At 39.8% G+C, this 12270-nt stretch overlaps 1 protein-coding gene across 3 annotated transcripts in view; it reads left to right on the forward strand.

Moving 5' to 3' along the window:
* Positions 1-12270, forward strand: part of LOC105936193 (glucosidase 2 subunit beta) — a 222567-nt gene that overhangs the window by 145170 nt on the left and 65127 nt on the right. For all 3 annotated transcript variants that reach the window (XM_012876905.3, XM_012876912.3, XM_021323747.2), the window contains 2 exons: positions 455-524; positions 7440-7529. In XM_012876905.3, the coding sequence (XP_012732359.1) occupies positions 455-524; positions 7440-7529 (160 nt within the window). The remainder of the gene's footprint in view (positions 1-454; positions 525-7439; positions 7530-12270) is intronic.

A 12270-nucleotide genomic window follows, 5' to 3' on the forward strand; every position in this document is an offset into this window, starting at 1 on the left:
GTTTCTATTCCCTGCATCCCGAATTATGTATTCTTGGATTAGATATTGAATCCCACAAAGGCCCCTCACAATGTTTCCCTTGCTTTGGATAAGCGCCTTTTAAAAGGACCTAATATAATGTGCATATGAGAATGACAGAGATAAAAGTGACAAACATACAGTAATTGCTGCAGCTCTCGCTCTCCATCTGACTTCTTTTTTTTTTTTTCCTCCTCTCACAGTCTCAGTTAACACACTTTTCAGTGTGAAGAGGCTAATAAGCTCACCATTCTGCACTTAACGCACCTGAAAATAGAGCGCGCGTGTTATGCGCAAGCCTCTCGCAGTCCTTAAAAATATCGGCCTATATATAAATATATATATATATATGGAGGAGCGCTGTTTGGCAACACGCGATGCGCCGAGTCGCAACAACTTCGCATTGTTAATTTGTCTGACCTTTTGTTTTGTCTAGCTGCAGAGTGGGAGGCTACCGACTTGAAGAAGGTGGAGGAAGCCTACGAGACAGTCAACATGGAAATAAGGTAAGGGAAAATAAGGAATTAGAGGGGGAGATTAGCTTCTGTTGTCACATACTTACAGGTGAACATTGAACACTTTGCACCTTGCGTGGATGATGCGCTTACTTCTCACTTACAGTTAGGTCCGTTTATATTTAGAGAGTGACACAAGTTTTTTTTTTTTTTTTTTCTACATGTTTACTGAAACACATTCCAATTATAGTTGCATAATGGACATAATGTGGAGAGTTTTAGCTCGTTAACGTGCGCCACCCTTTTTTTAAAGGTACCAGAAGTAATTGGGCAATTGACTCAAGCCTATTTTATGAGCAGCTGTGGGCTATTCCTTGGTTGTGTCCTTATACATCAAGCTGGTATAAGGCCTGGAGTTGGTTTGGGATCTGATGCTTGCACTTGCAAAATTTTGCTGTGAACGGACAACGCGCGGTCAAAGGAGCTCTCTGTGCAGGTGAAACAAGGCGTCCTTAAAGTGTAACTCACCCTGCTCCCAGACACTTTTTGAAAAATGTCACCAAAGTGGGTGGTTCCAAGAGACGGGACTGAGCGGTGGGAGTTATGACAAGGACAAGGAAAAGTGAGCTGTTGAAGCATGGAGGGATCAGGACAACATCGGTTAGTTTTGCCTCTAAACTTTCTTCCCCCCCCCCTTCCCCATCCCACCCAGCATGTACTGTTTGAACTAATAGGAAAGTTCAACTGCTGTAGCCGCCGTTCAACACTGAGGGCAGCATTTAAACAGTTTTGAGACAAATATTGCAAACCTAAACAAGTTCACATAATAAATACAACACAATCACACAGTAACATTAAAGTAGAACACATAGGCCCTGTTTATGCAGTTTATCTGGGGGGGGAAAAAGTTGATTTTGGGGTGAGTTACACTTTAGGCAAGGCAAGTTTATTTAGTAACAGTATATAGAACTTTTAAGTAACAAGACAATTCAAAATGCTCTCCTTGAACAGAAAAAAACATTACAGATGGAAATATCACATAGGAAAAGAAAAACATTACAGTAACAAAGGAATAAGCTAAGTAAATCTTTGACTGGACGTCTTTCATATATTCACTCTTACGTCCCCAAAACCGTCTAGGGGTAATAGAGAAGGGAGAGGCTGTAACAATGGATAAACCAGGGAAAAAAGACAAGACAAACCAAGAGGGTAACGTTCCAAGTTGTATTGTTCGAACCAAATCCGAAGAAATCTTCAAGGGGAAACTAAGAACCTGAAAAGGAGAGAGTAACCACCAGAACCAAGATCTCTAGCAACCAAACAGTAACCGTACACAGCACCATAAAGCTGCAGCACACATGCTGCCCAATTGGCCAAGAGGCCTCGAACATCAGTTTCCCAGCTAGCCTTACACTCTGCTAATCAAGAGCCAGAGTGAAACCAGCTGGGCCTAATTAACCTGCCGGAGCTCAGCAGAAGCCTGAAATGGGGGGAAAATCCTACATGCAGTCACCACTGCATGTAACATTCACAAACATTAAGCTGGAAAAAAAAAAAAAACATTTGGGAAGTTGCTAAAATATAAGAAGTTACAAAGTCTGTCGTCTGGTGAGAAAGAATGAAAGAACTGGTGAACTCATCAATGCAGAAAGACCTGGATGTCCACGGATGACAACAGCGGCGGGTGATCGCAGAATCATTTCCATGGGGCTGAGCAACCCTCTCTAGGAGGCAGGTGTGTCTACAACAAGCATACGACAGCATGGAAGTAAATACAGAGCCTCCACAGCAGGGTGCAAGCCATTCATAGCGTCAAGAATAGAAAGTCTAGATTGGGCATTGCTAAAAAAAAAATAAAAAAAAAAAATAAAAAAAAAATATATATATATATATATATATATATATATATATATATATATATATATATATATATATATATTCCAGTTCTGTAAGGACGTTGATTGATTGGTTGATTGCTTATTTTAAAACATAATTGAAAATTAAACAAGTAAAGAAACAAACCTGTATAATCAATTGCGATTACACCATATTCACCGCATAACGGCTTAATGTTATGCATGAAATGGAGTAGGAAGAAGTATAAACTTAAATCCCAAGGTCCTCCCGAATCAACACTGGAAGACTGCAGCCGTTAGGCAGTACAATTATGCTGAAGCCTTCAGTATTGTCTTTAACATAGACAAAACAGGTTCATACTTATGTTACAAGGTACATTGTTTTTGACCAATACACACACACACACACACACACACACAGATGCATACTCATCCAAACTAAACATTGCACACAAACATGCAGTACTGCAGATACAACCTATGAATAGGGTAGACCCTCCTGAACGACATTCTTCTTGCAACAGTCTTTGGACAGATGATAACCAAGATCAACATCTACCAGAATGACGGCAAGAAGAAAAGCATTTTGAGAAGGCAGGGATCAGCCCATCTCATCCAGAGCGTACCGCGTCATCTGTAAAACAGAGCAGGCAGCGTAATGGCTTGGCCGTGAATGGCTGCCAGTGGCACAGGGAGACTAGTGTTTTTTTGATGATGTGACTCAGGACCGAAGCAGCCGGACGGGTTCTGAATTGTCCAGAGGTGTGCCGTCGGCTCAAATCCAGCCAAGTGGAGTCAAAGCGATTGGGCCGCATCTTATCGTTTAGATGGACAATGACCCAAAACACGGCCATAGCAGCCCAAGAGTTTATTATCAAAGAAGTGGGATATTCTTGAATGGCCGAGTCACCTGGTTATTAACCCAAATGAGCATGCATTTCGCTTTTTAGAGACTACACTTTGGACAGAAAGGCGACACAAACAAAACAGCAATGAAAAGCTGCTGCAGAGAGCATTAAAACGGAGGAAACCCGTTGTCTGGTGATGTTGAAGACTTCCTGATCTCGTTCCCGGCAAAGGCCTTTCAATCAAGTGTTGGACACAACTATTTTATTCTCAGTTTTTGATTTGTTGAATTACTTTTGAGCCCACTGAAGGGATTGTATTAAAAAAAAAAGTTTTAGCTCCCCACATTATTACGCAGTCTTTCTGTTCAAACCACTGAATTAAAGCTGAAAGCCTGAACTTCAAACACATCTGAGTTGTTGAAATTAATTAGACTGTTGTAATGTACAGAAGCAAAATAAGGACAAAGTTGTCACTGTCCAAATATTTATGGACCTGACTGTAGTTACTGTAAGCCAATTGGAAAGACATCCACCCAGGTCCTAAAATAGACTCCATCCTTCTGTGCTAAAGGGGTGTGGAAAGCTGCACAGTAATGAATTTGTACTGTGCGATACCTGAGGCTAATTTTAATGAAGAAAAACAAACTCGATTTGTTGCCTACTGTGCTCTGCTGGGTAGGCCTCTTCCTAACTTATATTCAGCAGCCCCGGTGTGAGTTATCCCAAACTCTTTGTGGCAGTTTTGAAGACAATTAAGGCGCAAATTAATTATAATTATTATTTAGTCTTAAGTTTTCTTTTTCAGCCCGAAAGCATTGCATCCCCAGTTCTAATTTCTTTGCAAATTTGCATAAAGAGGAACTAAAAAGTGTGCAAAGCCCCGTTAAATTGCTAGTTGTTTATGTAAGGCCATGAAAATGAAATCCTTTTCACCTTTTAATTTGACCTGTGTGCTTTATACTTCAACTGAAACTATTATTTTTGGAGGGAGAAACCATGCCCCATCCTGATTGGCCAATATTATCTGCCAGATTTACTTCTTAACTTTCTGTAGGCATTTCAAAAACTTTAATTTTCCTGCCAGGAAGCCATTCTTTTATAGAGTTTGATGCTTGCTTTGAACCACTGTGATGCTAAAAACTAAAACCCCTCTCCATCTCCAAAGCCTTTCTAGCGGACACATGGATGTCCTCGGTCAACACTGATTATCATTTGTGATATTCAGAATTTTAGGTGAAAAAAAAGTCTGGAAACTATCCACCACCGTCGTACTAAAATTGTTTATGCCGGGTACATCTTCTTTTGCACCACAGTAAGTTGACATTTTAACCGTGGCCCATAGAGATTTCAGATGTTATGCAGTCACGCCGACGTACGTCGCAAAAAGCTACAGGTAGTGTTTTCTCTGCATTAGCATCACGCCTTGAAAATTACCCCTGAAATATTGACATTGCAACCAACATAAAGGCCCTCTAAAGTGTTGTTCTGAAAGATGATGCTTCACAGAGAACAGCCGCACTGAGCAGCGATTATTTTCAACCCACAATTTTCACTGTATTTGGTACTGTAGGTTTTCTCCAGTAGCGAAATGGGAAAAGATAATTTCCCAAGTTTGTAAGCGTGCATAACCTGGCCAGCCAGATTGATAATGTGTAGCCTGCTCCCATCAAACTTCTTTGGGGAAAGGAGGGACAGTCAGCAAAACTCCCCGAGCTGATTGGACGGAATGACACCTAGTGCCCGCCTACCAAAGGTTGGTTTTAGCCAGTCATGGTATCAAATTAAAAGGTAAGCAGCAGACGTCATGAGGAACCACAGCAAGCTAAGCTAGTCAAAGCGCTTCTTACTGTTCTCTTTTTAAATATGAAATAGTGGATCCGTTGCACCGGTATGGTCCGCCTTAAACTCTAATAATGTGTTGTGATTGGCCCGAACCGTTTTTGGTTCGGACACAAGCAGTTGAAGGCAGAGCGGTACAAGATGGATTCTCGTATGTTTGTGAACGCACAAATACCGCAACATTACATCTTACAGGCAAGGTTAAAGCGTGCAAGTAATACACCGAAACACAGCCATGCAACAGAAAGGCTGCAGAACGTTGTTTCACTCGTCGAAAGGAGCATAAAAAATGCAGACACTGAGGTTTTTCCCTTTTAATATGCTCACTGTCAGATGTTTCTACTGGGCTCCAGACCTTAAGACTTGCAGACCATTCATTACCACTAAAGAAGAAGAGAGAGCCAAGCACTCTATGGCTGTTATCAAAAGGTCAAGATATTTTCCTAATAAACAGATGCCTGCATGAGGTTAAAAAGGAAATGAGAGCTGATGTGGGTTTTACATTTTCAATTTATATTTTTAGTCCACTTTCAGAATATTGTCTACTATCTAAGTAGTGTATATTAATTTTAATAACACTGCTGTATTTATTTAGTCCTATACGGTTGCAGTTGTGTCTTTACACTTCGTGCTGATACTATACCGTCATAGTAAAGAGAAAAACTTTGAGTTTATTGTTTTATATACTCGGACATCTTAACTAACCCAATTATTTAAATCTAAGATCAAATGTTCAGAAACACCCAACAAAACCCGTACTTGACAAACAAAAAAAAGTTTAAAAAGAAACATTTGAGTGCAAAACACTAAGCACACCCGGACATTAAGGACGTTATCAGTCTCTCACATGATTGTGCAGAAATTCTGAGACACTTTGGTTTACAGTATCGCTCCACGTCAGGGAGGTTTGCAGACATTTTGCTTTTGCGCTGTGACATTAAAGTTTGGACTTTGACTCGCACCGTTGCCGACCCTCGGTTGCCGTCTTTCAGCCATTCTGTTGTGGATTTGCTGCCGTGTTTAGGAAAACTGTCCTCTTGATGACCCAGTTAGGGCAAAGTGTTATTTGTTGGACAGATGACCTCACATTTGACTCAAGATTTCTGTTTTGTTTATGTTTTTTCCTAATTGTACTGTCATGGTCATAAACATTTGCGATGCCAACTAAGGTCTGTAGAGTCTGGAACTTAGTTTCTGAGGTTCTTTGAACCTTTGAATTTCTTTGCACATTTCTTCCCTCTGGAATATTAGCAGCTATCACTTGAATTTAATCTCTCTCACTGTAGAATAATAGACTTGAAATTGGCTTTGGGACCCTCACCAGCTGAATGGGTTCTAGCCGTTGCTTCTAGGGAGGTCATTGCTCATCTCTTTCCATCCTGACATTGTATTAACATGCAGCTGTATGCTTTAAAGTGGCTAACCACCAACATTTCTGCTTGAAATTCTTATTTTTTTTATATACTAGCGGCAGAAAAAATTATCTTTACCTGCCTGACTTTCGTTTTTAGCTCATATGAATGTAGCAAGGATGTACTTAGTTTTTTTTCCCCCACAGAACCTACTCTTTCGTGGTTCATCCTTGTTAATAAATAATGACAGTACAGTTGGTTAAATTCTTACTTTTCTACTGTCTGGTAAATGCCATTATTTTATGATGTTTAAACACATTAAACCATTAATCTAATTGCCGGTGTTCTTTCTTTGTTTTTACAATGGTTGAATTTAGAGTTTCCTCTCTTTTTTGCCGTATAAGGAGATTTACACATAAAGTGACTCAGTGAATGAATGTCACGACCTTCAGCCTTACTACGCATCACATGCACACGCGGTTACGCAACCTCCATCGCTTCCCTGACCCCGATTCATCCCCCAACGCTACCCCACCTCATCCAGAATCACCCTCCTTAGACATTGGTTAACCCCATTCGCACTTATGGGTTATGAATATTTAAATGAGGGCTTGTGCACAGTTAGAGATAGGGCTCACTTGCCTTATCTGCCATTAGTGAAGAAGAGCAGTCCTCACCAGCTCAGATAATGGAAGACTCTGCATAGAAATGGGGCTTTAAGGGCCCCCCTCATCAAAATACTATCCAAGAATTCAGTCACTAAAACAGGCAATAGAAATAAAGCCTCGCTGCCAGCACAGTTCAAAGGCACCCTAAGGTTTTTAAAGCAATCTCGAAATGCTCTTTGTTGTGCTGTGCGTTTTTGCAACTGTAAGTATTTCACAAATTAAGTTCAGGCTTGTTGTTAAACGTCTCTCCCAAATGCGTGGTTTCCTTGAAACAAAGTTTTTGATCATTTATAGAAGTCCTGCTTAAAATCTATGAAAAAAAAACAACAACTTTCTTTTATATCCATAACTGAAATGCAGTTGAAGGGAAACAGTGATGCACTTTGTGATTTTGTTTTCACAGTGATCTACAGAGGAAGCTGGGGATAGACTATGGGACAGATTGGGAGTATTTGTTTCTGAATGGCCAGTGCTACAAGCTGAAAGTGTACGAGTAAGTACAGACTTTTTTTCATCCTTTAGTGGGATTTATTCATTTATTCACTTATGGGTAGACATTTGTTCTAACAATAGTTCAAAATGAGAGTTATCATATAAAATACGCTTTCTATTCACTTCACTTAAGTTGATTTATGGAGCTAAAATTCACAACACCTGTTGTCACGAGGCATTTTACAAAAAAGTAAAAACAAATTATAGTTTCTGTGTAATAACCTCACACAACAAATAAGACTTGGAAGATTAACATGTCTGGAAATCTGAGAAGTCTCTTCAGATTGATTTGACTTGATTACATTTAAAGAATGGAAATCATTGAAATTCCTGCTCAAATTTATTCTGAATTTCAACTTCACAACTCTCCTAGTTTCAAAACGCCTCCAAGCAGAGGGCATTACCATAATAAGAGTGTGGATGGTACTTCTGCAGTTACTGCACTCAGGGCTTGATCTTCAAAGATTCCAAATAGGGAGCGCTAAATGTGCAATAATTGGACAAGTTGCTGGTGATCTGCATAAACTGCGTCTGCGATAGATAAGACGTGCAAAGCCAAATTTAGCCCGCCCCATTTAAATGAGTAAATTACGTGTCCCGGCTGTTTGAGACGGGCTGTAAAACACAGATGAAGTTCTAAGCTGTGGAGTTGGAGATAATAATTATTATTATTATTATTATTATAATGATTATATTTTTTATAACCCTAAAAACATTGCTTATTATTTATAGTTTATTTTAAGTATATCACAGTGCCCCAAACACACAGCAAGTTTCATCTCTAAACAGCTGGATTTACCTCCAACAACTTCTCACAACAGGCACGTGACCCAAAATAAGGTAGCCCCATATCATTTGATTACAACATTGCTGTGTTTCTTACAGAGCCCATAAAATAGCTTTCAGTAATAAAGAAAAATCCCTCTTGCCACGGGTTATGGATGTGCAATCCCGGCTGTTTTTAGGTGACGGCTAATAATCAGTTTTGTTTGTTTAAGATACGAAATCCTTTGTTGTCCCACGATGGTGAAATTCGGGCATTAATGTGGCAAAGACACAGACAAAGTTACACACAGTTGCCTGTTATAGTAGTAGAAAAAAAGGCTATTCTAATCTTAAATTAGTTCTAACACAACAGAGAATGACCATTATCAGAAATTAAAAGTAAAAAATAGATAAATGCCAGAGTAAACATTGCACAAGTATTGTTAATATGGCATACTCAGGTAAAAAAGATGAAATATTCAAATTAACAGTGGGGGAAAAAAGAACACCATCCTATTTACAGAACAATATAAAATAATTTGCAGTATGTATGATACTGTACAGCAGCAGCTTTTCGAAGTAGCTAAGACGTGTGCAAGTGTATCTTAGCATCTGAGGTGCAGCGTAAAGGATTCCTGATCAGATCAGAGCCAGTGCAACCATTAGCATGTTGATAATCATGCCACAATGTTTAAGGTTAGTCATGCTATTTTTCATTTGGGTTATTAATTTGTCCAGGGCAGATGTCCCCCCCCCCCCCCCATTATTTCTGACAGTCCATATCTCCTTCCTCATTGTACCAATCTCTCTTTTATGCCAAAAGGACCTCAGGGATTTTTGTGTGCGAGTTAGCACCTGACTTTCAAAGGTACTAAATATAGACGCAAAAACTGCGTGCTCTATCAGTGTCAGGTTTGCTAAATCGCTTTGATAAATCTACTTATTCAGATTTGCATATCCTCCTCACAGTCATTAGCATGTGATCTTCATATTCATGAAGGCACACCGCTGTTCCGCTCGTTTTACACCGCAAAATGGCTATGAACGGGATGTGAAGATCAGCTTTGCACCCGCTAATCGGTTTGCACCTGTTTTAGTACACCCAAACTTTTTGAAGATTAGGCCCAAGGACTTGTTGTGTTTTTCATTACAGGAAATTCTTCCAACCTGAATTTGTTTGTTTTGTTGTGAGCAAGGGAAAGTGCAGAGGCCTTCTTTCAGCCAGCTGACCAGCAGTGTGCCTGAAGTGGGCAGGGGAGCAAAGACTCTTTGGAATGTGAGAAGATAAAAAATTGAAGGCGAGCGGCGCTGCGATAGACAGGCCTGAGATTGTTTTGGATGGATAAAACTAAGATGGAGCTTTCTATGAATCCAGTGAATCCGTTTGTTGATGAGTAATATAATGAAGCCATTAGGCAAAGTGCACCTTACTGGCAGGTTGTACTCATGGGACAATAGATGTTTCCTATTGCTGTTGGCAAACTTACATGTTTTCAGTATCAGATGCATTGATAATAAATGTGGAAAAATTATAATGCAAGATAACCATTTTCTTTCCAAAGTGACTTGCAGAAAGCAGAATTGAATCACCAATCTTTTGGCTGGACAGGAGCCAGGTGCAGCAAGATATGATTAACTCCCGGGATAAACGGCAATATTTGCCAGTTTTATATACATTTTTTCTTTTTTCTTTGACATAATATTAGAATATTCTTATTTGTGGCAGTGCTGATGACTCTTGGGTTTCTCCCAAAGAAGTCTGGCGTGGACCTCATCCTCTTTGTAAGTTGGCGTGCGGCTTACTGGACTGAGATGTGAGCAAGTTTGAAAGGGGTATCAACGAATCAGCACGTCAACCAGGGGCTGAAAGCTATCTTATTTTGTGCAGCTGCAAGAAATAAAAAGCTGTCGGTAACAAAAGCGAAGCATCTCAATAAAGACCTCCCCGTTTAAAGGTTGATAATCTCTAAGCTCCAAGTCACCCTGGAGAAGGCAAGCAGCTAAATCAACTAAATTTAATCAACAGAATGAGCTTCTTTTACTCTCTCCCGCTGCATCCCTGTGGCCCCTGCTGGGGCAGAATCTGTTCTCCTCAGGATTGCTTGCCAGCTGGAGTTTTAGAAGCCTGTGGGTGGTTGCAGTTTAAAAAGAAAATTATCTGAGATCTGCACTATGCTGTCTGCACTGCAAATACATGTTCCAGGCATCTGTGGTTTCCCTGTGCTGTGTTACGGCAAAGTGGTTTGTTTGCTTAGTTTGTCATTTTAGAGGGCAGAATCTGAAAGGCGCCGGTGAAATTCTAACTTATAAGCACAAAAACAATCTGTCTCAGTGGTTTTTACAATAGACAGTAATAAAAAAAAATGCATTAATATTTAGGGATGTTTTAATTTTCATGAGGTTGGTGTAAGGCAACGGTTGTTTTGAAATGAGCAAACATGCAGAGTTATCCATGTTTTTGCCTAACTAGCTGCAAAAACTGAGTAAATATTAACCTCTTAAGACTCGAGAATTGTAGTCTAAACATAGGCTTTTTGATACCTAAAAATGATCCGTTTCACTTCAAACATATATTTTTCTTTCTCCTGACAGAGCCATAATTGAGGTTTACAACTGATCAAACATGTATGTTTGAAGAGGAACTCATTTTTTCAGCCTTTTTTCAAGTGTCTAAAATTGGGAAGCATTTCACTGCCGGACGTGATAAATAAATTTAGGGGCAGTATCTGGTTATAACGACAAAGTTTCTCATTATAACCAGATAGTTTTCTCGTTAAAACGAGATGATCTATTCCTTTTGTCCTTTTTCGACTACTGCATATAAACCTCAATTAGTTCACCTTGTGAGTTTAGAAGTTACTAAATTTAATCAGCCACACAATGTTTTATGAAACAAAGTGACTCCATAAGAGAGTATTTTTAGTTTACCGGAACAAAGTTTAATTATGTATTAAGCTTTTCCATCATTAAAAAAACAAACGAAATGAGCAAATCTTGCCAAGCAATGCGGTCCATAAATAAAAGAAATATATACTATCACACATCAACATATACAATAGTAGACACCTTTATCAGAAAATAAATCTAAACATCAACATTCATATTACTAAATGATGTTTGATAAACAGCAAGTATGAAATGAATAACAGAGGACGCAAACTGGATGTTAAAAGGCTAAAGGGTGATGTAAAAGGAGGAACATTTATATCTCTCTAACTATTTAGACTATTTATATTGAGGCTAATAAAACGTGCATCTAGCACAGATCTTCACCTGGCAGAGCTCCCGCACGTAGCTTTACACATCTGCTATATGTGTCTGAGGTATTGGTGCAGCTTCTCTGCTCCTGGTATTGCCTTCTTTTTTGAGCTTGCTCAATGCTTGAGTCCTGATGGCTTAGATGACCCCCTTTTCCTACGTGCCTCAATGGCTGTCTCTACATCGCAACCATCGCTCCAAGCTCCTCTCCTAGCTTCTGCAAACGTCCGTTGCGGGATCTTGCAGCCAGTGCACTTCTGGAAGACAACATGGGCGTTTACTCCCGCAAGGTCCAGTATGTGATGAACCCAGCAGTGGGCCACCTCTGTGTACCACCAGCCCTTCTTTTGACATCTGGTCAACAATGTCTACACCGTTTTTTGTGTTGTCATGATAGGCTAGAGTTGCCTTCGGCCCATCAGTAATGTGAACACCCAAGGGAATAGCGCTGAGAACATGAACCGTGTGCGGGAAGTCGTAAGCATCGCACCTCCGCATTTCAGCAGACTTGTGAAGAACAGCTCTGCTTGTTTTTTGGTTTGGGCGGTCACTTCCCCTTTGACATCTATCTATCTCTCTAGTTTTTGTAGATTCAATCTTTAGACCTGACCAGTGTAGCAATATCTACTATAAATTTTGGAAAGTGAATGAGAACCTTTCGATATGAAAATGTCCGTCGACCCTGAATACCGTCAGACATCTTATTCCAAAGCTTTGGT

Source organism: Fundulus heteroclitus, chromosome 14 (assembly GCF_011125445.2).
Source record: "Fundulus heteroclitus isolate FHET01 chromosome 14, MU-UCD_Fhet_4.1, whole genome shotgun sequence".
NCBI classification, from domain to species: Eukaryota; Metazoa; Chordata; class Actinopteri; order Cyprinodontiformes; family Fundulidae; genus Fundulus; species Fundulus heteroclitus.